The sequence below is a fragment of the Amia ocellicauda genome, chromosome 8 (assembly GCF_036373705.1).
Source record: "Amia ocellicauda isolate fAmiCal2 chromosome 8, fAmiCal2.hap1, whole genome shotgun sequence".
NCBI classification, from domain to species: Eukaryota; Metazoa; Chordata; class Actinopteri; order Amiiformes; family Amiidae; genus Amia; species Amia ocellicauda.
In genome coordinates, this window is record NC_089857.1 from 1,310,581 (window position 1) to 1,336,596 (window position 26,016).

At 41.0% G+C, this 26,016-nt stretch overlaps 1 protein-coding gene across 2 annotated transcripts in view; it reads right to left on the minus strand.

Moving 5' to 3' along the window:
• The window catches only part of LOC136755306 (dedicator of cytokinesis protein 2), a 435,882-nt gene that overhangs the window by 25,008 nt on the left and 384,858 nt on the right, over positions 1-26,016 (minus strand). For both annotated transcript variants that reach the window (XM_066711776.1, XM_066711775.1), the window contains exons 30-33: positions 13,399-13,477; positions 4,562-4,662; positions 424-482; positions 118-266 (exon numbers count right to left, since the gene is read on the minus strand). In XM_066711776.1, the coding sequence (XP_066567873.1) occupies positions 118-266; positions 424-482; positions 4,562-4,662; positions 13,399-13,477 (388 nt within the window). The remainder of the gene's footprint in view (positions 1-117; positions 267-423; positions 483-4,561; positions 4,663-13,398; positions 13,478-26,016) is intronic.

The following is a 26,016-nucleotide window of genomic DNA, read 5'->3' on the forward strand; positions in this document are numbered from 1 at the left end:
AAATAATGAAGTATCCCTTAAAGGGTTTCAGAGTCACAGTGTATAAGTTTGTTAGGTTGGCAGTGTGTCAGTATATATATATATATATATATATATATATTACAGAATATATCTCACAGTGCTGAAGTTTCCCCGCAGACTGTATTCACACAGCATCATGTCATAGAAAAGTGGCATGGTCAGAGTCTGCAGCTGTGGTTCGGGGATCAGAGTCACCTCCAGCAATGGCCCCACCAGGTCTGGAATGAAGGCCATCTTGTGCAGCCCTGAAGCATGAACACACAAGTCAACACATACTGTTTTATGAAGTATAGTATTAATGTTGAGACAGTGTACCACTACAAGAACAGAATGTACAGAATTTCAGAATCAGAATTTCAGTATCAAATAGCTATTCAAAACATGTGTAATTCAGAGTCTCACCCAGTTGGTTCCACATGTCTTTGATTGTGGTTCCCAGAACCCCACGCATATCACCATATCTGTGGAAGCAAAAAGAGGGAGATGAAACAGAAGAAAATTGGAGTGGTAAAGAGAGAGTAAGTGATTCACCAGAGAGAGAATGAAGGTAAAATAAAAAACAAAGATTTAGAAGAAAGCTAGAGATTGACCTGCATAGAAGGTACCTCTCCAACTGGTAGATAAAAAGAGAGACAGAAAAAAATACAGAGGCAGAACCCAAGAGACAGTAGAATTAGAAAAGGAATGAGATAAATTATTTTAAGTTCCAATACATTCTTTAATACACCGATCAGCCATAACATTATGACCACTGACAGGTGAAGTGAATAACACTGATAATCTCGTTATCATGGCACCTGTCAGTGCGTGGGATATATTAGGCAGCAAGTGAACATTTTGTCCTCAAAGTTGATGTGTTAGAAGCAGGAAAAATGGGCAAGCCTAAGGATGTGAGCGACTTTGACAAGGGCCAAATTGTGATGGCTAGACGATTGGGTCAGAGCATCTCCAAAACTGCAGCTCTTGTGGGATGTTCCCGGTCTGCAGTGGTCAGTACCTATCAAAAGTGGTCCTAGGAAGGAAAAGCGGTGAACCGGCAACAGGGTCATGGGCGGCCAAGGCTCATTGATGCACATGGGGAGCGAATGCTGGCCCGTGTGGTCCGATCCAACAGACGAGCTACTGTAGCTCAAATTGCTGAAAAAGTTAACGCCCTGGATAAGGGCGTCTGCCAAGAAATACAAATAATAATAATAATAATAATAATAATAATAATAATAATAATAATAATAATAATAACGTCTTGGTGCCAGATACCACAGCACACCTTCAGAGGTCTAGTGGAGTCCATGCCTCGACGGGTCAGGGCTGTTTTGGCGGCAAAAGGGGGACCTACACAATATTAGGCAGGTGGTCATAATGTTATGAGTGATCGGTGTATATATGCATTGTGTGCTTGATAATACCTGTAATAGATTGTCATTCAAACAGGGCTAGACCAAATAAAAACTATATCAAAAAAGTGCTGAAAGCCTATTGTTCTGTTAGGATTGGTATTAAGCTTCCAAGCATGGAGTGCACTTTAAGATTTCGTGCTCAATTTCTGAGCACTGCTAACAGGTTTCACTAATCAGCTGAATGTATGAATGTATGTTTGGGCCTGATTAAATCAAAAATTTGACCCACCCGCTAATAGCAAACTAAAAACCTGTACATCATAGCAGTTACATTTCTGATTAGAAGAAAGTGGCATCTAACTAAAAATGAAGCCGCAACTGAGTACAGTTCTGTAGTTTTCTATTAGCGGGTGGGTCAAAATTTTGATCTAATCCCAGCCTTTGTGTGTATGTATTTGGACAAAAAAGTGGAAACGCCAACAAAATGTCATTGTTTACAATCAGGATGGCATGGATATGATGTGGCATGGAATCTGGCGCCATACCTCCACAATTTTTTATTTTTTAATGGAGGATGACATAGCCCATGCCTCTCCAGACAAAGGCTCATGGGGTTGAGGTCTGGTGGTTGGGAGGGTCTTTGAAGATGGATAACTTTATTCAAATGCCCATTTAACCATCTATTGATGACATGTTCCTCTGGGGACAGGAGCATTGCTGTCCTGGATGACAACCATTTCTGTAAGGATGAAATGCTGCATCATGGGATCTTGATGATCACTCAAGACAGTAACATATAAACACTACATCAACTTTGCCTTGTAATAAAATGAATGGACCCAGGTCATGCCAGGAAAATGCACCCCACACTATTAGGGATTAGGGAATTGCCAGAACCTTTTACTGTTGGAACCAGGCACTCAGGGGTGAGTTCCTTGCAGAGGTCCATTAATCAATAACATGGTAAAAGATGACTCTTCAGATCATATCACAGTCCTCCACTGCTCAAAAGTCCATTGCCTGTGTTCTGTGAACCACTGGACACACAAATGGACATTGCCAGGTGTTATGAGTGGTTTGTGCACAGCACCCCAGCTATGTTATTCCCCTGTGAAATTCCCTTTTTTGGCTTTTGCTGATATAGGAAGATTGTGGCCCACTTTGAACTCTGCACACAGTTTGCTGTTGCTTTTATGTTTTACCTCACATTCATCACAGTTTTGGTTTATATTATAGGATTCTTCAAAGTCTATGATATTATAAAATCAATTTCATTCATTCATTCTACACAGAAGTCAAATTCCTGCTCTACGCAGGGGCAGGTGACCTGGTCCTGCTGTTGCCCACAGAACAGGGGCTGTAGCAGAACTAGTATTGTCAGTCCTGTGCCCTGGCAGTAAACCTGAAAAAATGTTTTTGTTAAAAAGGCCAGATCTCAGGGAAACAAATACCAATATCACTATATAAGAACATACTGCAGTGCAAAGGAACACACCAAATCTTGCATGAATGGCAGAAATAGGTGACCATGCCCCAAAAAGAAACTGAGCGGAACACCGTGACAACCTGCACAAGAGCACAGCCTGGGAGGAGAGGAAATTGATTGTTAGTAGGTACTGTATTATTATTCTGATCTGATCTGTGTAGCTAATGAGAAAAAAATAAATGTATATATTATTTATATATTCATTATTTGATTATTATTTTATTATTAACCCTTTGCAGTCCTATGCCACAATCTGGAACAAACTCCCCAGCGATGTGGTTGAAGCTGAAAATTTGGGAACATTTAAAATCAGACTGGATAGGATCCTTGGATCACTCAGTTATTAATGTACACCAAACAGGCATGATGGGTAAAATGGCCTCCTCTCAGTTGTAAACTTTCTTATGTTTCTTATAACATCTATTTAAATGCGTATTTTGCATAGAAAAAGACGATTCTCTTCTGGAAAAATCCGAGCACAGGCTTCAGCAGCCTTTGAAACATCGCGATAAGTTGGAAAACACTCAAAACGTATGGGCTAAAACCCCCCCTCGCGAGAGTCTGGAGTCAGGAAGAGATAGAGAGAGAGATGCAGCTCTCACTGCAGGCTAAACATCCCCGCATCAGCATCACAGAGTCAGAAAACAGCATGCATATCTGAACATCTGTTACAGATGTTAGAATAAGCAGACGTGAAGTAAATAGTTATTTAGATGGAGGCAGAAATTAGACTATATACTTATGTAAAACCTGCAGCAGAAAGCATGTCTTACACCCAGTTGAATGCTTTAAGATGTATCATACACAGCAAAAACACAGATAGACCATTGAGCATTGCAACACAATTGCACATTATATATAGTTTTTAGGTGATTGTTTGTTATTGCATATTTTTGTTCATTTGTTCAAACCTCGCCACATGTAAATACTTGTAAATATTGATGTAAAACATTTTGTTATGTTTTGTTTTGCTGGTTACCTTTGTTAGAGGTATGTGAAGTGCTGTAAAAAGTTGTGTAGCTTTCCTAAAGTTCTAAAGTTAATATATTTCCAGAAAACCTCTTTGTAAACTGTTTTGCAGTTTTTGTATTAATTTGCGCCTGGAATAATAGTAAAACAATTACTAATAACATGCTTTTTTTTCAAAATGTTTGCACTATTTTCAAATTTGAGGGTGTCCTTTGGAATAATACTGCTTTGTGTATTGTTTTTTGCAAAAAAAAAAAAGAAGAAGTTATTTCAATTTTTATTTTCTTCACAAAATTAAATTGGACCTGAGCACCCTGACAGCTGCAAAATAATTGGACTGCAAAGGGTTAACACATTTTTGTCCCTATTCAATTTATATTATTTATTTTCCTTTCTTTTGTTCTTAAATTAGTTTATAACCTCCATTTAATCCTTGACTTTATTTGAATACAGAATTTTATAAAACATTGTGAAATTATATATTATATTATTGGGAAGTACTCATAATTATAATGTATTGTTTTTGCTTATGAAAAAAACTAACATGCATATTTTATTATTTATATAGCTCTGTTCTAAAATTTGTTTTCTAATTTTATCTTTTGCTTTATTTATTTAATATATTTTATAAATCATTGTTTGCGAAATATGTATGTATGTTTGTATGTATGTATTGCTTTGGCAACACTGCTGAATTGAAATAGACATAGACAGAAAGATAGAGTGTGAGAGATAGGGGTTCACTGACCTGCAGAGGATGGCATCTCTCTTGGTGGGAGAGAAGGTCTCCAGCTGTAGGGTCCTCTGGGTGAGGAATGCAACTGAAAGGTGGAAAAAATTATTCCACAGCTGGAAAGAGAAAGGGGAAGAAAGTTATAGGGAGATGTGTATAAACATTGATACGGTAATGTGATGGGCAAAAAGAGGATGGGGTCTACAACATTTCATCACATACTTTTCATCACTGGGTACATTTCATAAGAACATAAAGTTTACAAATCACAGGAGGCCATTCGAACCATCATGCTCGTTTGGTGTCCATTAGTAACTATGTGATCCAAGGATACTATCCATAGGTTCAACCACATTGCTGGAGAGTTTGTTCCAGATTGTGACAACTCTCTGTGTGAAGAAGTTTCTCCTGTTTTCTCTTATCTTGAAAGCCTTGAAGCTCAATTTCCATTTGTGTTTCCCTGGGTCCGTGTGTCCCTGCTGATCTGGAAAAGCTCCTCTGGTTTTATGTGGTTGATGCCTTTCATGATTTTGAAGACTTGAATCAAGTCCCCACGTAGTCTCCTCTGTTCCAGGGTGAAAAGGTTCAGTTCCCTCAGTCTCTCAGTAGGACATTCCCTTCAGACCTGGAATAAGTCTTGTTGATCTCCTCTGAACTGCCTCTAGAGCAGAGATATCCTTCTTGAAGTGTGGAGCCCAGAACTGTACACAGTATTCCAGATGAGCTCTAACTTGTGCATTGTACAGTCTGAACATTACTGCCCTTGTTTTAAATTCTACACTTTTGACAATATACCATCATCATGAGGTACATTTCATCACCAGCGACAATTCATCACAGATATGCATATTCATTTACAAATTACATATGGACTGTCTCTTTTGATTCAGATAGAATATTTGTATCTAACATGTCCTACGATTCCAAAACAGACTTTAATTAAATGTTATAGGTGGTGAAATGTACCTGGTGATGAAAAATGCGTGATGAAAAATGTGTAATGAAAAGCGCTTGATATAAGTGTAAGTTGTTATAAGTAGCCTACTGCCGCCTCAAGCAACTGTCCTGATTAGTTGTATATGACTCAATTACTAGCATTAGTCACAAATAAATGTATATATACACCTATATATGTATATGTCTATGGTCTATGGTTCTATGATAAGTGAATGGTTACATATGCTCATGTGCAGAATGTATGAGGGGGGCGAATTGTGTCTGTGTGAGACCGGTACACCCTGCAGCATATCTTCTTGTTGGGTTTGCTGTTGCTGGGTTTACAGTGCAGCATTACTGTCCAAATGTCCACAGACACACTGCATGCTACTAACTATGTTTCCTATGTATGTATGTATGTATGTATGTATATACACTACTGGTCAAAAGTTTTAGAACACCCACATTTTTCCAGTTTTTATTGAAATATAAGCAATTCAACTCCAGTCAATAACCTGAAATGGTACAAAGGTAAGTGATAAACTGTCAGAATTTAAAAAAAAGTTTAGGTTACCAAAAACTGAAAAATATTGTACATTTCAGAGTTATATACCGTGTTACTACACCCTCTTAAGCATTATTTGGCAGTGTTATGTGCAGATCCTGTGCATAGAAGTTTCACTGTATTCCTACAGCCCGCCGTCATGCAGAGTTCAATCAAACACAGAGAAGTTCAGATCCAATGATGTAAAATCGTTGTGTATTTTCTGAGATTTTGTATTCCTACTCAGACCAAGTATCGTAAATGCTGTGGGGGTTATAAAAATCAAATTTTTCACATGAGAAATTTTTTCACATTGTTAGAAATCTGGGGTCCGTTCTTCGTACGTGGATAAATAGGTTAGCCAACTAAATTTCAGGATAACTTGTCATAAACTCTGGATTTTCTGAAGCGAGCTTAAAAGAGCTTAGGAAAGCTTAGGAAAGAAACTAAAGAGTAGAACTTCCATGGTAGTTTTCTCAGAAATTCTTCTGGTACCACATGCATGGAGCATTGGTCTTTCTTCTGGGATAGATGTGACCTGTACAAACCGGACGGTCTACACCTAAACAGAAGGGGGCTAATGCATTGGGAGAGCATATGTGCAGAGTAATTAAGAATCTTTTAATCTAGGGACCGGGACCGGGCAGGGAGCTCTGACAATAGGAGATCTTCCAGTAAGGAAAGAAAGCAAAGGGAAACTGGTAGAAGGAAAGTCCTGAAATGTTTGTACTTCAATGCCAGGAGTATAAGGAACAAGATGTTAGACCTAGAAGCCACAGTGTTGGTATGTGACTATGATGTTGTAGGAGTGGAAAAATGGAAAAAAGGTGGTGGGGTAGCATTATATGTCAGAAATTACACTGAGGCAGAAGAACTCAAATTAGATCCTCGTAACGAAACACAATCTGTGTGGGTTAAACTTTTGAATTATTAAAGCTGGAGGATTAGTGGTAGGAGTGTGTTACAGACCACCCAATTCAGATATTCAGAAAGATGTTGCATTGTACAATCAAGACTGCATTTGCAAGGATGTGGTTTGTAATGAACCCATATATGGACTGCAATGTGTACACTTTTCCTGAGCTTCTATTAGTATATTTGTGACACATTTACAGAGCACGCACCTTTTTTCTGTACAGCGCTTTTTGGAATAGCGAGTAGATAGAGTGAGAAGCGGAGATTAACACGGATATAGCATTGTCTGTCCGTTTGTACAGTGTAATATTTAAGTGTTACAACTGGGTGAAAGAATATGAAGGACTAAAGGTGTGTGACCTTGGCTTCCAGCTTTATTGCCACTAAATAAGTTTTTTTTTTTTTTTTTGCAACCTCCTTCTCTCATGGATCCGAACTCCACAGGTTGTTATAATGGGGGATTTCAATTTCCCAAACATAGACTGGGAAAGCCCAGTTGGGACTACAGAAGCAGAAATAGAAATGGTTGAGATGGTAAATGTCTGCTTTCTAACTCAATTTGTCAGGGAACCAACCAGATATTTAATCTTTTCAAATGTCAGAGGGACACTAGTGAGAGAACCAATGGCAAACTGTGACCACAATATGGTTAGCTTTGAGACATACTTTCAAAAAACAAGGACCAAATCTAAAACAATGGTCTACAATTTTAGAAAAGCAAACCTTGAAGGTATGAGGCGGCACTTAGAAGAGTTAGACTGGGGCACACTGGATACAGATTCAGTCGAAAATGGATGGTTATATATAAGAATATACTACTTGAGGCTCAGGAGCAATTTGTACCAAAACTTAGCAAATTGAGGACCAAACATTGGCCAAAATGGTTTAATAGAAGTATGCAGTACAAGAAGTATAGCACATACAAAAGGGATAGAGACTAAACAAAATACAAAGAATATACTGAGCTGCAAAGAGATGTTAAGAAAGGGATCAGGAATGCAAAGAGCTTTTTCAATACTACAACAGAAAGATGTCAATTAAGGAGGAAGTGAAACGATAAACAGGCAAAATGGAATCTTGGAAAACGAACAAGATGTGGCAAATGTTCTAAATGAGTATTTCACAGAGGCTTTTACAAAAGAAAACCACAGGTTAACAATCAGTCCAGTGAAACTCTAAGAGAGATCAGGATAAATGAGGAGGAGGTACTACAGGGACTAGCACAATTAAAAACAAACAAATCACCTGGGCCAGATGGTATATTTCCAACAGTACATAAAGAAATGAGGGAAATGATTTATAGGCCGCTAACTAAAATATTCCAAATGAACAGGGGATGTGCCAACTGACAGAAAGATGGCAAATGTCATACCTATCCATAAGAAAGGGGACAAAACTGAGCCAGGAAATTACAGACCAATCAGTCTCATCTGCAAAAAGTATAGACAGAAAATACAGGAGCATCTTAATGAAAACCATATTCTTGGAGATAATCAACATGGGTTTAGATGAGGCAGATCATGTCTTACTAATTTACTTGAGTTTTGTGAACATGCAACTGCAGCTGTAGATCACATGAAAGCATATGATATGATATACAAGCTTTTGACAAGGTTCCACATCAAAGACTGATCCTCAAATTGGAAACTGTAGGCATCCAGGGTAATATAAGTAGATGGATTATGAACTAGTTGATGTATAGGAAACAGAGGGTGTCGATTAGAGGAGTTGCTTCTAACTGGAGTGAGGTTGTTAGTGGAGTTCCAAAGGGATCAGTACTAGGGCCTTTGCTGTTTCTAATCTATATTAATGATCTGGACTCTGGGATAGTTAGCAAACTTGTCACATTTGCAGATGATACTAAAATAGGTGTCTCAGCAGATACAATCTCAGCAGCACAGGTTTTTCAAAGGGACTTACATCAATATTCAGTTGTGGGCTGACACCTGGCAGATGAAATTCAATGTGGACAAGTGCAAGGTAATACATGCAGGTAACAAAAATGTCCAATATAATTACACTATGGGAGGAATAGAACTAGGAGACTTCATGGACTCCTCACTCTCCCCATCCAAACAATTTGGGGAAGCAATTAAAAACACAAAGAAAATGCTATGGTATTTTGTCAGAAGTATAGAAGGAAGTAATGTTAAGTCTGTACAATGCACTACTTCGACCTCATCTGGAATACTGATATCAAGAAAGATATCGCTGCTCGAAAGGCAGTTCTGAGGTGAGCAACCAGACTTATTCCACGTTTGAAGGGAATGTCCTACTCAGAGAGACTGAGGGAACTGAACCTTTTCACCCTGGAACAGAGGAGACTACATGGGGACCTGAGTCAAGTCTTCAAAATCATGAAAGGCACTGACCACATCAAACCAGAGGAGCTTTTCCAGATCAGCAGGGACACACAGACCCGGGGACACAAAAGGAAATTGGGCTTCAAGGCATTCAAGACAGGAGACACTTCTTCATACAGAGAGTTGTCACAATCTGGAACAAACTACCCAGCAATGTGGTTGAAGCTGGAAATTTGGGAACATTTAAAAACAGACTGGATAGGATCCTTGGATCACTCAGTTATTAATAGACACCAAACGAGCACAATGGGTCAAATGGCCTTCTCTCGTTTGTTTGTAAACTTTCTTATGTGCTTCTCTCAATTTCTTCATAATGGACTTTACTGTGCTCTGGGGGATATTCAATGCATTGGAAATGTTCTTATGTCCTACCCCTGATTGGTGCTTTTGAAGAACCTTATTCTGGATTTGATTTGAATGTTCCTTCGTCTTCATGTCTTTTGTTAGGAATTCTACTAACCAACTGTGGGACCTCCCAGAGACAGGTGTATTTAATCAAACCTGGTGGCCTGCATTCAACTAATACCATGACTTCTAAAGACAATTGGTTTCACCACAGCTTAATTAGGTATATCAGGGGTGATTACTTCAATTATCTGTTTTGTATTTGTAATTAATTTAGAACAAGATTATATTTTTGTCTTTGACAATATGGACATTTTCTGTGTTGATCAGTGGCAAAAACTCCTGATGAATTCCATTCTGATTTAATTTTGTAACACAATGAAATGTGGGAAAAGTCCAAGGTGGGTACTTTTGAGAGCCACTGTACATCGCAGGGTGCAGGAAGCACTTCATGCACCCCCCGCGCAAAACAGGAATGGTGGCCGCTTGCTCTACTAGCACAGCTAGGAGCAAGGCCACACCAAGCTCTACAATGTCGTAACAAACTAACCATATACACCGTGGGGTGCAGGAGCTCATGCACCTCTCGCACAACATCTGAGCAGTTGCCACCTGTCGATTAGCACAGTTACTGCAGGACAATGGCAGCTCTTACCGTGGTGGGACAAACAGACTATGTACACACTGGGGCATGAGAGCCAGCTCGAGTGCCCTCTGCTGAGGACTGCAGCAGCGGTCCACTGCTCTATGAGCTCACAGCTAGAGTGGGGCCACAGACCTGCTGACCAAGGAACTATATATACACAGCAAGGCAGTGAGTAACATCTCGAGCACCATCAGCTGGAAACAGCGGCAGTGGCCCTCAAGTTTACTAGCACAGCTAGTGTGGGACACAGGCCTGCTGTCTATACCTGATACATATACAGCGGGGTACAGGCAAGACACATGCACCACCGCAACATAAAGCAAGAACAATGCAACAATGAACGAATTATATACAGGACGGGCTCATAAGGCAATGTACCTGAAGGCTGCGTGGCAAACCCCAGGAACATATTCAACAGGACAGTCACCAAGTCCAGGAGCAGCTCACGTGGGTGCTCGACTGGAAGGCATAGTCCGGAGGAACAGAAACACGGTTCAATATAACTCCATCCAGGAAACGCTAAAAGAGGCAGACCATGAAATAGGACACAAACATCTGGTCCAAGTGCTGAGTGTCTTTATTGCACTCCAAATAGCACCTGAGGGCCCGCACGGGGGAAAGCAGACTAGACGAAGTAGCCGACTCTCCTGCTCCGAAGACAAGTCAGGAGCCTGCAAAATGGATACATGACAGATGTATGGGCAGGGCATTTAACTCGCTCACGTGTTTTACAGAGGTTATTGCCGGCAAAAACACGATCTTAAGTGACACCAGCTTCAGATCAGCTGACTTCAGTGGCTCAAATGGGCCATGGGAAAGTGCGATCGGTATTAAAACAAGGTGCAATGCAAGGGGAGGGGCAAGAGGAGGCCACAGCCTATGAGCTTCCTTCAGAAACTGCACTGGCAGGAGATCAGACCCAGGTGGCTTGCTATCAATCCGCACATAACACACGGAGATGGCCGCCAGATTGTAATAATGACCCCGATGGGGCAATTAACTGGGTCATGACCCCCGTCTTGGCACTAGGTGCGAAACGTCCGCCAGGGGTAGGAATACTGTGACCTCTTAAATGGAGCTCTCGCTGACTGAATAGTGGCTACTACTTCTGACAGACCCCAAGCTATTAAACGATCATGCTCAGGGACCAGGCCCAGAGCTGAAGCAGGCTGGGTTTGGGTCTGCAAACCAGAATCTGCGAGGCCACCAGGGCTCTACCAGCAGAACTGACACTCGTTCTTGCCTGATCTTCTCCAGGACCACCGGGAGAGGGGGAAAGGTAGGAACGCATAGAGGAGACAGTGCAGCCACGTGTGAGTTAGAGCCTCGATCCCAAGGGTTCCTCAGACTCGGACGGAGAACCATAGTGGGCAGTGGGTGGACTCTGCTGAGGCGAAGAGTTCGGCTGCACAGTTGTTGTATCACAAGCAGGTGGAGGCGCCATTCCGAAACTGGGAGGCCTCTCTGAGAGAGGAGGTCCACCGCCGTGTTGGACAGGCCGGGGAGGTGAACTGCTCTGATGGAGTGGAGCCGGGCCTGTGCCCATAGTGTGCTAGACGATACATTCTGTGCGACCGGAGACCTCCTTGCCAGTTACCACTGCTGTGTTGTCCATCTGAACCAGCACATGACTGTCCACATGGGGATGTGAAAGTAAGTGTCTTTCAGATACACTGTGTTAAACCAGTCACCGGGTTTGATGGACTGGGACATGGTGCACAAGTTGAGGATCTTCAAGCGCAACACTTTGAGGTGGCGGTTCAGGCGCCTCAGATCCAAGATGGGGCAGAAACTGCCATCTTTCTTGTGCACTAGGAAGTATGGGCAATAGTTTCCCTCGTGTTGCCCTGGAGGTACGTGCTCGCTTCTCCAGGAGAACGGGTCCCTCACTCGTCTGAAACTGCAGGGAGTAGCCAACTGTTATAATCTGGAACAGTATTGCCAAATGGAGAGTTGCTGGGTGGTGTATGAGTGGGCCAGATGCTGCTAGAATGCATCAGGGCTCAGGCGAGGGAGGAGGTGGTGCTGCACCCCCACAGGCGCTGGAGCAGCATGTGTGGGGAGGAGGTCCAGGCTTCCTGAGCCCCTACTGTCGCTCGCCGGAGTGGGGATCACCTGAGTGGGGGATTGCTGGATGTGGCGGCGGTGTCCTGTGCTTGACTGGGCTGCCGGGTGTCCCGTAGTGGGGCCAGGGGCCACAGTCTGGTTGCACCTGCTGTTGGTGCCCAGACAGACGGAACAGAGGACCTCCTCACTCCAGGCAGGTAGCGAAACGGTGATGAACAACACAGTAAGTGAAGCTAGCTAAATGAAACTGCAATGCTTTTGAATTCGACACAGGCACACATAGAGTCTTAAGTCTCAGGTCCAGTGAAGAGGCAAAAGAGGAAGTTCCTGTGCAGACGTCAGCTTTTATACAACCAGGAAGTGGAAGGGAGCTGTTTCAGTGATGGGAACAAGGGCCAGTGGCAGCTTTGATACAGAGTACTTTCGACTGGGTTCCTATGGAAGTGAGCAGTGCAGTGCTTCCAGCTTGAAAGATAACATATGAATAATTTGTTTTTTTTAAGAAAGATAAATGCAATGCATTCTTCAAACTGAGTTTCCTCTGATTGATGGATACCTAACAGTTGGAAAGATTCAAACTCTTCACCCTTCTTGAAAGATGCAAAAGACCTCCAGAGTTTTCCCTGAAGAACAACTTTCCACAAACCTTAGAACTGCAACACTACACTACTTGTAGTAGTTTTATGAATTTGAGATAAGCATAAATTAAGGGCACATCTGTTATATATAATCTGTTTATTATCCCCATTTCATGTTAAATGACAATGATTGCAGATGTTGAACTATTATTAAAGAGGTCTCCACTGTTGTGTGTGAATATATTTACAGCTTATAGTTTAAATGTGAAGATATCACTGATTATTGACCACAAAACAGTCTGGCTAATGTGACCTGCATTAGTGTTGAGTGAGATACCACTTGTGACTGTGTACAGGAATAGTATTTGTTTGGAGCTACATAATCTATGAGAAATATTACAGTGATTGATAAACGGGAACACTGTAGTTTTGTGCTAAGACATCATTGGGAAGCCTACCTGCAGCTCAAAGTCTGCTCCCTGCAGGAACCTCTGCGCCAGAGTCTTGGCGAACTGGGTGATGGCTCTCAGAAATACCCTGCAAAGGGAGGCAGAGAAAGGGTTAGAATAATATGTCAAGAGAGGTAGACTGCTTTTTCATCATCGTCATTTCACATGTTCCCAAGGACATGCTTCTATTTCAGACAAGCAAAACAATCTGAAACTTTCTTTATTGATACATCTTTATTGTAAAACATATTGCCAATGTACAGAATTTGTGTTTTTTATTATATATCTAACCTATACATAAACTAAACTTTATGTAATGGTTTCATTTTGTATGAATTCTTTCTTCTTTTGTTTCTAATTGGTTGGGTCGTTTATACCATTGTTTACTTACTATATAATTTATTGCACTGATGTTGTCACTAATTATGTGATGCCCTGCTCCCAGCCAGCAGTCCCTTTACTACACCCGATTCCACCCCTCAAATAATGCCAATAAAGAATAAAAAAATGTCTGGCCCCAAAAGTTTCAAAATGACAATTGAAATACTGCAGTACACATGTGATGAATGTAACATACTCTTTTTCAGTGTTCTCTGTGCAGTTCACTTCTTTTAGGCTTGGAAATTTCACAAGGTTGCCAGCTGTTATGTGGTGCTTTAGTAGCTGAAGTTTCAACTGAAAAGTCATAATGCTGTAAAATAGCTAATGGACGAGATGCCCCCTTCCTTGCAATTGCAAATTCAGATTATTCGTTTTTTACGATCACTATGACAATTTTTTCAATACTTTAAACAATTTTTCCTAAACACAGTTAGCACAACATCCGTCTGTGTAGGCTATACAATTAACACATTTCTTGTTGCTCTGACACAAAATGCAGTTATACAGTTAACACAAATTTAAAATGCTTTAACTTCTTTTACACACAAGCTCAACCAAGACCAAAACTATGGATTTTTACTGCCAAATTTACAAATGCTTTCACAATGTATGTCAGAACAGATAACATCATATTCTAAACCTAAATTGTAGGCTAAAGTCAAAGTGAACAGCTGTTCATATTGTGAATTGAAACACAAATATATCCCCTGCTACTGCTACTAAGAAACAGCTGATTGAAGTTATGCAAATAAATCACAGCTGATTCCCATCTAGGAAACACACTCAGGTGTTGAGGTTCTTTCAATCGCATGACCATATGGTATACAGTAAAAGAGGACCTCTTTGGGCTGATCTTGTGTGGAAAAGGAACAATATAGAGCAACACAAAGAAAATAAAAAAAATGCCTGCATGAGGGAGAGGAAGATGAGTACCAGGTCAAGGGAGAGGAGTGGGACAAGGGCAAGGGAGAGGGAGAGGAAGACAAGTACCAGGACAAGGGAAAGGAGTGAGACAAGGGCAAGGGAGAGGGAGAGGAGTCAGAATGCGTGGTGGCGCTCAAAGATGGGCCAGAGCTAGGGTAACTGATGAAATAAGAGCTACTATCATAGACCATGTCATAAACCACGGGCTATCATACAGAGAGGCTGGTGAACGAGTACAGCCAAATCTCAGCCGGGACACAGTGGCATCCATTGTCCGGATTTTTCTAGAAACCAACAGGTAGGATATTGTATAAGGACTTCTCCTACTGCAAAGTGTACATAATTTTACCATGTATTACAGTGACTGTATGCCTCCGGTCTCTAATATGTAACTGTATTTTGTCTCTCTAAGGATTCAACATCTACCTCCCTCAGGGGAGGAAAGCTCCTAAATGAAGAACAGGAACTTGCTATTGTCAACATGGTGATTGCTGACAATGAAATAAAACTGAAGGACATTCAGTCCAGAGCTGTAGAGGACAACCTTGTCTTTGGCATAACTCCCATTTCTCGGACTCTATCTAAACACAGAGTCCGAATGAAACAACTATACAAAGTTCCTTTTGAAAGGAACAGTGAGCGTATCAAAGAACTCCGTCGCCAATACGTCCAGGTAAGGTTATGCAATACAGTCATTACTGTACTATACATAGTGTGTTTTCCAGTAAACTACTCTATAAACCTGGAGTACAGTAGGACATACAGTAGGTATACAGCAAAGCATTTACACACACTGTGTCTGATTATTTGCAGAGAGACATGGATTTGGAGGCCAATGAAGTCACACATGAAATGATCTACGTTGACGAGGCTGGCTTCAATTTGGCGAAAACGCGTCGGCGCAAAAGAAACATAATTGGCAAAAGGGCCACAGTTACCGTGCTGGGCCAGAGAGGAGCCAACATCACCATGTGTGCCGCAATCTCCAACAATGGTGCACTCCTGCATAATTGTGAGATTCGCCCCTACAACAACGACCACCTTCTCCTGTTTTTAGAAGACCTGCACGAAAGACTGGTGCCAGAGGTAGAAAGGGGACAGGTGGGAGACCACTTGCCAATATATGTGATCACATGGGACAATGTGGCATTCCACCATTCCCGTGCAGTCACAGCCTGGTTTGACGCCCATCCGAGGATGATGTCCCTTTTCCTTGCCCCTTACTCCCCTTTCCTCAACCCCAGCCTGGAGATGGAAGGTTTTTGACCATTGTCCGCAGGACCAAATGTCCCTCCTGGATGCAATGGATGCCAATAAAGTAAAATAAATGCATGCCAAGACATCACAGCTGAACACTGCCATGGGTGGATAAGGCATGTGAAAAAAGATTTTTCCCAAGATGCCTTGCCAGAGAAGATATCAGGTGTGATGTGGATGAGAACATGTGGCCAAATGCAGAAGACCGGGCAGATTAGAAAATGATTTTGTTTTCTCTTTTTTTTATTCTTCTGTGGCTTTTTCTGTTTGTATATTTTGTATTTTCACATAGTAAATGGCAGCTATATTGCATATTTTTGTTATCTTGCAGTAATGTCCTGTTGCAAATAAAGCCTTTACTGCAGCAATTCTGTCTTCTTTTTTTCATAAACCGTGCATTCTACAGCTATTCTGAGATGGGTCATTCATTTTTGTATTGAATTTCTGCAGCAAAAGAAACAAAATGCAAGCATTTACTAAACCCAACAAAACAAAAATGTAGAGAGGCTTCAAAAGAAACTGCAGTGCAAAACACAATCTTTGATCAATACAATATACTGTCTATTGTATAAGGGCAGACCTGACACATATAAAATAATGCAGTTTCTGTAATTCCATCTGATGTTAGTGTTTTTATGACATTGTGCTATGATTGACTAAATGTTCCTGTTGGAAGAGAACATGTGTTAGTGTTTTGGAATAATTATTTGATTTTGAGACATGTTTGCAATGTTTTGGTAGACATTACTGTAGTTTAAACATTCAAACAAATCAGCCCACTTGGTATTGCTGTGAAGCATTGAATTCTTGAGTTACTCAAGTTATTTTTTCAGAAAAATACCATGCTCTCACCTAGCACTATAGAATACAAAGAAAAATCATGAATGCAAATATCTATTTTTCCTCATTTGGCAGCTAATGCATGTGACCCCTGTGAAGGATTCACATATATCTTTCTTGAAATGTGTTTTTTTATATATTATTAAAAATAAAATGTTGGGGTATATAGGAAGACCTAAACAAATTTGACCAGTCTGTCTTGGGCAGCATCCTGCTGCTATGCTTTGCAGAAGCCCTGAGGCATGCTCTGTGGAGGCCAATACAAGCAGCACAGCTGCAGAAGTTGCTGCAAATAATGTTTCTGTGAAATCAGACTAAGCTTTATCCATTTACTTATTAATGCATTTGCTTTTGTTCTTTCTTTAATTCTTCCTTTTTTCCCCTCACCCCCTCTATCTTACTATCCAACTCCTGGTTTTGGAATATATCCACATTCATTGTATTCAGGAGCATGCAGCGGTCTTCCACCCCAGTTGCCCTGAGTGTGTAATTTTCCTTTGGTTGAGGGTTTTACTGTATTTGTCTTGAAAAGCTCATTCTCTGATTTGAATTATAAACAGCTGGATTATGCTGAAGACATTTCTGCATATAAAATATTCAATGCTCTCTATCACACATACAATTTATTTTGTCTGTTAAAATTTGAATATATCTGAGCTGCATTTGTTCTCTGTGAGAAACTTATATTTTGTATTTCTTTTCACCTGAACATCTACCTCTGACTGTATGTACATACCAGTGTTGTAGCCTGATTAGTGATTTGTGCAGAACACTCCTTGCCCCATGTCTGTGATGCACAGGCCCGGCACCAGCTTAAACGCTCTGAGGGGGCATCCACTTATTTAGGGGGGGCCCATTTTGTAAAATGAATTAAATCATATTCTTTACCATTTTACTTCCTTATAATGGCATTAAACAATGGAAACAATCAATCATATGACATATGATTACAATTATTTACAATTACATATTATATACAGTTCCTTTTGATTTTATTATTATTATTGTTATTATTACCGCATTAGCTACAAAGTAGCGTCTGATTCAAGTTGAGTACTTGAAACAAATAGAGTGAACAGGCTCTCTACAATGTGCAATACACAGGTTCGCATATACACCAAGTTATCGTACAGAAAGGAATGTACATATAATGCTTACTTTCATCTGATTACTCAAAATTGAACAGAAAAAAAAGATCTTACTGTTATAAATAAACCTCGCGGTTTGCAGTTTTTGGGCTTGTTTTATTTGGAATGTGCTTGTTTGGGCGTTAATTATTATTAGCCTACATTTGCGTTTTCTAGCTATCTAAAAGCGTTATGCCTATAACAAAAAATAAAAGCAGGGAACATATTCAGGTGTAGTACTGAGGGTGCTATTATTATTGTCTATAGATGTAATTTGAATTCAGAACCATATAAAAAAAAGAATCGTCATTAATGCATACAATAATTCGTACTAGTGTTTTCTATGGGTGCGTTCACAACATGCAGACTTTCACAATTCTGGCCAGAATTTGCACAGATTCAGAAGACTGATCGGTAAACCATTGGCTAAATTGGTCAAAGTCTGTGCAGAATAAAAAAAGTATGTGTGTCATAAATGCACTCTATATCTACAGTATTAAAGTGTTGACATCCCCACCCCCTCTGTTTGATTGGTTGTTGTAGGAGGTTGCTTGTTTTGGGGACCAATAGGGCTTGTTGCCATTAAAAACCTGGTAACCCTGGTTTTGAAACACAGTATTTCCGGTAGTTTTGCGCTTTAATTTTATTTTGCTTTTTTTTATGGCAATTTATAATTGGATACTGGGGGGCACTGGATCTAAACTGGGGGGGCAAGGCCACCTGAGGCCTGCCCATAGCGCCGGGCCTGGTGATGCATGTGAAGTGATGCAGTGAACAGAAATCTGTACAAATAAAGTGAACATCATTAAGCTTAGCCCAAACTGCTACGCTTGTCTTATGGGCAACAAAACCCACTTGTCTCCATTAACATTAATTTACTCAGAACATCAGGCTCCATGGTCTCTGTAGGAAAAGTGAACCTGACACCACCCTGATGACACCCTGGAAAAACTTTGTCAAAGGCAGCAAGAGGAGAGTTCCGGGACGCCTGCAATGGAGTGAGACGTAACTGAGAGCAGCTCCCAAGTTTTTTACATATCCCTAAAATACATATTTAAAAGAACAAATAGCACAGTTTTATTGTTTTCTTAGTGTTTGTCAAGTACTCCTTTATGCGATAGAGATGTTAAAACCTTGAAGCAAACACAATCAGACTGAAATAGAATCTGATACCTTGCAGATCGTTTCTGGTTCTGCTACTGTGGAAAACATGGCGGCTTCTGGTGCTGACTCTCCCTCCAGTGCAATAGCAAATCTACAAACCAGCATACTTGACAAATTCGCTGGTCTCCACACAGAGCTCCATTCTTCAGTAGTGGCTCTACAAGCAACAGTTGCCTCCTTCAATCAAAGGTTGTACTTGTACTTGTAACTGTATTTTTGAACTTTGTATTGCACTTATGTTGTAAGTCGCCCTGAATAAGGGTGTCTGCCAAGAAATAAAAAAAATAATAAAAAAAATAATAATAATAATAATAAAAAAAAATAATAATAATAATAATGTCGAACATTCGGTGACAGAGTGATAGAATTGGTGCTCTCGAAAATCGCTGCACCTAGCTGGAAACCCACAATGCAAAGCTGATGACCAAGGTGGATGATTTAGAGAATTGCAGTAGGAGACAGAATATTCGGATCATCGGTGTGCCTGAGAGCTCAGAGGATGGAAATCCCACTGACTTCACAGAGGCACTTCTGGAGATTTTTGACAAGGAGAGCTTCGATTCGCCACCGGTAGTGGATCGGGCTCATCGATCTTTGGCACTGAGGCGCTACACCACTACAAAATGAAGGAGCACATTATGTGCCTGGCAAGAGAGAAGGATCAACTCTACTTTCGTGGAACCAAGATTTTCATCTACCCTGACCTCGGTGTTGATTTGGCACGGCGCCGCGGGGAATACAAGAACGTGAAAATCCAACTTCGTGAAGCTGGAATTAAATACGGCCTTCTCCACCCGGCTCGCCTGCATGTTACTTTCAATGGAGATCACAAGATTTTTAACACCCCTCAGGAAGCTTCTGCCTTCTACAAGGACACTATCTTGCCATCGCTGAATAAACCTTGAGGAAGCTTCGCAGGATGCATTGAAATTTGCAAGGTACAATTCTTCCATATGTGTATGTATATACACTCACCTAAAGGATTATTAGGAACACCTGTTCAATTTCTCATTAATGCAATTATCTAACCAACCAATCACATGGCAGTTGCTTCAATGCATTTAGGGGTGTGGTCCTGGTCAAGACAATCTCCTGAACTCCAAACTGAATGTCTGAATGGGAAAGAAAGGTGATTTAAGCAATTTTGAGCGTGGCATGGTTGTTGGTGCCAGACGGGCCGGTCTGAGTATTTCACAATCTGCTCAGTTACTGGGATTTTCACGCACAACCATTTCTAGGGTTTACAAAGAATGGTGTGAAAAGGGAAAAACATCCAGTATGCAGCAGTCCTGTGGGCGAAAATGCCTTGTTGATGCTAGAGGTCAGAGGAGAATGGGCCGACTGATTCAAGCTGATAGAAGAGCAACTTTGACTGAAATAACCACTCGTTACAACCGAGGTATGCAGCAAAGCATTTACAACGTACAACCTTGAGGCGGATGGGCTACAACAGCAGAAGACCCCACCGGGTACCACTCATCTCCACTACAAATAGGAAAAAGAGGCTACAATTTGCACAAGCTCACCAAAATTGGACAGTTGAAGACTGGAAAAATGTTGCCTGGTCTGATGAGTCTCGATTTCTGTTGAGACATTCAGATGGTAGAGTCAGAATTTGGCGTAAACAGAATGAGAACATGGATCCATCATGCCTTGTTACCACTGTGCAGGCTGGTGGTGGTGGTGTAATGGTGTGGGGGATGTTTTCTTGGCACACTTTAGGCCCCTTAGTGCCAATTGGGCATCGTTTAAATGCCACGGCCTACCTGAGCATTGTTTCTGACCATGTCCATCCCTTTATGACCACCATGTACCCATCCTCTGATGGCTACTTCCAGCAGGATAATGCACCATGTCACAAAGGTCGAATCATTTCAAATTGGTTTCTTGAACATGACAATGAGTTCACTGTACTAAACTGGTCCCCACAGTCACCAGATCTCAACCCAATAGAGCATCTTTGGGATGTGGTGGAACGGGAGCTTCGTGCCCTGGATGTGCATCCCACAAATCTCCATCAACTGCAAGATGCTATCCTATCAATATGGGCCAACATTTCTAAAGAATGCTTTCAGCACCTTGTTGAATCAATGCCACGTAGAATTAAGGCAGTTCTGAAGGCGAAAGGGGGTCAAACACAGTATTAGTATGGTGTTCCTAATAATCCTTTAGGTGAGTGTATGTATACATTTGTGACCAAGGGAGGGAGAGGCGTCTTCCTCTCAACATGTCATTACATATTTTTGTTGTCATGTTATTGCCGTGGACAATGATGAATAATTAATTCATGACAGCTACAAGGTGGTGATGAAGCATGGTCCCTTTTAAAACATTTTTTTTTTGTCACATACATGTGTGTGTATTTCTAATATACATACACTGTTTAAAAAAATTCATGGAACACTCAAATCACACATCGGATCTCGATGAATGAAATATATTAAAGATCAAAATCTTTACTGTACATTGTGTAATATGTTATTATTATTATTATTATTATTATTATTATTATTATTATTATTATTATTATTATTATTAATTTTAATTTCTTGGCAGACGCCCTTATCCAGGGCGACTTACAACATAAGTGCAAAAATACAGTGAAGTACAAGGCATCAATCATTACAAAATCAATTTAGCTAAAACAGCAATTCAGAATAATACATTTTACAAATTCCAATTTACAATTTACACAAGTACAGTAAGTGACTTCCTACATCCTGGACGGTGAAAGCTAAGTGCTGTCAAGATGTAGGGTCAGAGACAAGGGCTACGGGAAAGGGAGCAAGGAGGAAAACAATCAAGAACGCGAGAAGCATAATAAAAACTGTGAAGTGCTATCTAGTAGGGATAAAATACTAATATTACAATATAAAAGTACTGTCGGAAAAGATGCGTCTTCAGTAAGCGCCGGAATGAGGTCAAGGGGCAACTCATAATGTGACTCAGTAGTGTGTATGGCCCCCACGTGCCTTTATGCACTCCCAACAACGTCTGGGCATGCTCCTGATGAGACGGCGGATGGTGTCCTGGGGGATCTCCTCCCTGAAATGGATCAGCGCATCAGTGGGCTCCTGGACAGTCTGTGGCGCTACTTGGCGGCGTCGGATGCACCAATACATAACGTCCCAAAGGTTCTCAATTGGATTCAGGTCTGGGGAACGTGAAGGCCAGTCAATGGCATCAATGCCTTCATCATCCAGGAACTGCCTACACACTCTGGCCACATGAGGCCAGGCATTGTCCTGCACCAGGAGGAACCCAGGGCCCACTGTGCCAGCATAAAGTCTGATGAGGGTACCACTGGCTAGCACGTGGAGGTCTGTGCGACCCTCCAAGGTTATGCCTCCCCAGACCATCACTGATCCACCGCTAAACTGGTCATGCTGGATGATGTTGCAGGCAGCATAACGTTCACCACGGCGTCTCCAGACTCTTTCACGTCTGTCACATGTGCTCAGTGTGAACTTGCTCTCATCTGTGAAGAGAACGGGGCACCAATGGCGGACCTGCCAATTATGGTGTTCTCTGGCGAATGCCAATCGAGCTGCATGGTGCTGGGCTGTGAGCACAGGTCCCACAATAGGACGTCGGGCCCTTATGCCACCCTCATGGAGTTGGTTTCTGACAGTTTGGTCAGAAACATGCACACCAGTAGCCCGCTGGAGGTCATTTTGTAGGGCTCTGGCAGTGCTCCTCCTGTTCCTCCTCGCACAAAGGAGCAGATACCAGTCCTGCAGCTGGGTTAATGCCCTTCTACGGCCCTGTCCAGCTCTCCTCGTCTAACGGCCCGTCTCTTGGTATCTCCTCCATGCTCTTGAGACTGTACTGGGAGACACAGCAAACCTTCTTGCGATGGGATGTGCCATCCTGGAGGACCTGGACTACCTGTGCAACCTGAATGGGCTGCAGGTACCGCCTCATGCTACCAGTAGTGACAAGGACACGAGTAAAATGCAAAACTAGAGAAGAATCAGTCAGGAAAGATAAGGAGAGAGCAATACTCTGTGGCCACCACCTGCAAAACCATTCCCTTTTTGGGGGTTGTCTTGCTGTTGCATCTCCAGTGCACCTGTTGTCACTTTCATTTGCACAAAAATGGGTGACACTGATTGACAATCGCTTAGGCTTCTTAACTGGACAGATTAATATTCCTGAAATTTAATTGACTTGGTGTTATACTGTGATGATTATGTGTTCTGTTTTTTTGAGCAGTGTATGTATATGCAATTTTGTTTCCTTTAACTCTCATGGTCTCGCAATGCAGCTGACTTTGATTATGCGAACTGCACTAGATATATTTCTTTACTTTATTTAATTTTGTAGAAGTAATTTCACTTTCTCCTGAAAAGCCACTACAATACATTGATATTTCATTTATTTGATGATGTACATTCATCTATGTTATTTATTTTATTGAAACCATTCTCTATTTGTTATTCCTATGTTTCTATATCCACAAAATCATTATACTTAAGAACATAAGAAAGTTTACAAACGAGAGGAGGCCATTCGACCCATCGTGCTCATTTGGTGTCCATTAATAACTGAGTGATTCAAGGTTCCTATCCAGCCTATTTTTAAATGTTCCAAATTTTCATCATCTACCACATTGTTGGGGAGTTTGTTCCAGATTGTCACAACTCTCTTGTGTAAAAAAGTGTCTCCTGTTTTCCATTTTGAATGCCTTGAAGTCCAATTTCCATTTGTGTCCCCAGGGGCGTGTGTCCCTGCTGATCTGGAAAAGCTCCACTGGTTTGATGTGGTCGATGCCTTTCATGATTTTGAAGACTTGGATCAAGTCCCCACGTAGTCTCCTCTGTTCCAGGGTGAAAAGGTTCAGTTCCCTCAGTCTCTCAGTAGGACATTCCCTTCAGACCTGGAATAAGTCTGGTTGATCTCCTCTGAAATGCCTCTAGAGCAGCAATATCCTTCTTGAAGTGTGGAGCCCAGAACTGTACACAGTATTCCAGATTGAAGTCTAACTAGCGCATTGTACAGTCTTAACATTACTTCCCTTATTTTAAATTCTAAACTTTTGACAATATACCCTAGCATCCTGTTTGCCTTTTTTATTGCTTCCCCACACTGTTTGGATGGAGAAAGTGAGGAGTCCACATAGACTCCTAGGTCTTTCTCATGCGATACTTCATCTAGTTCTATTTCTCCCATAGTGTAATTATTGTGGACATTTTTGTTACCTGCATGTATTACCTTGCACTTCTCAACATCAAATTTCATCTGCCAGGTGTCGGCCCACAACTGAATGTTATCTAAGTCTCTCTGAATAGCCGGTGCTGCCAAGATTGTATCTGCTGAGCCACCTATTTTAGTATCATCTGCAAATTTGACAAGTTTGCTAACTAGCCCAGAGTCCAGATCATTAATATAGATTAGAAAAAGCAAAGGCCCTAGTACTGATCCCTGTGGAACTCCACTAACAACCTCACTCCAGTTAGAAGCAACTCCTCTAATCGACACCCTCTGTTTCCTATACATCAACCAGTTCATAATCCAATTACTTACATTACCCTGAATGCCTACAGCTTCCAATTTGAGGATCAGTCTTTGGTGTGGAACCTTATCAAAAGGTTTTTGGAAATCTAAGTATATCATATCATATGCTTTCACATGATCTACAGCTGCAAAATTCTAATAAATTAGTAAAACATGATCTGGCTCAGTTTTGTCCCCTTTCTTGTGGATTGGTATGACATTTGCCATCTTCCAGTCAGTTGGTACATTCCCTGTTCTAAGTGTCATTTGGAATATTTGAGTTAGAGGGCTATAAATCATTTCCCTAATTTCCTAAGTACTGTTGGAAATATACCTTCTGGCCCAGGTGATTTGTTTGTTTTTAATTCTGCTAGTCCCTTTAGTACCTCCTCCTCATTTATCCTGATCTCTCCTAGGATTTGCCTGGACTGATTGTTAACCTGTGGCATGTTATCTGTCTTTTCTTTTGTAAAAACCTCTGTGAAATACTCATTTAAATCATTTGCCACTTCTTGTTCGTTTTCCAAGATACTTCCATTTTTGCCCTTTGTCTGTTTCTCTTCCTCCTTTATTGACCTCTTGCTGTTATAGTATTGAAAAAAGCTCTTTGCATTAGTTTTAGTTCCAAGAGCTGTTTCTTACTCTATGATAGAGCTTATTACAATACAGTAGTTCTCAAGTTTTTTGTTTCTTTCTTCTCTTTGTTAATGTTTTATCTCACTTACTCTGTCTGATGACTATTACCAGTATATTTCCTTGATTGCGATTGTAGTTTTCACATAGAATTTTATGAGCTTTACTTTAAACTTCTATTTGAGATACCTAAATACATGTGGTCACAACGTGGGCTGCTCCTTGCAGATACACTATGCCGACAGGTGTATACAGTATGGGCAGGATTAAATCAAAAGTTTGACCCACCCGCTAATAGAAAACTACAAACCTGTTCATCATAGCGGTCACATTTATGATTAGAAAAAAGTGTCATCTTACTAAAATTGAAGCTGCAACTGAGTAAAGTTCTGTAATTTTCTATTAGCGGGTGCGTCAAAGTTTTGATTTAATCCGGCACTATGTCTGCTGTGAGGGTAAGCTGTCACCTCATCTGGGGAGGTGATTTTGTTTTTTTCTTTCCAGGTCAGCCATTGTTATATTGTATGCAGTGGAGGGTTGTGGTCCAAACCTGTTGTTTTTGGATTTGCCATGGCTACTCTATATTGGCTCCATTCACATATGTCCCCTTTCTATTACTATGTCCAGTAATAAAAAACATACACAGGGAGGGAGCCCGGTTAATTTTATCAGTTGGAATGTTAAGGGATTAAACCACCCATTTAAAAGAAGCAAGGTTCTCTCTCATCTGAAGCATTTGGCAGTGGGCATTGCTTTCCTGCAAGAAACCCATGTACATACACTTGATCACTTTCACATTCAGAGA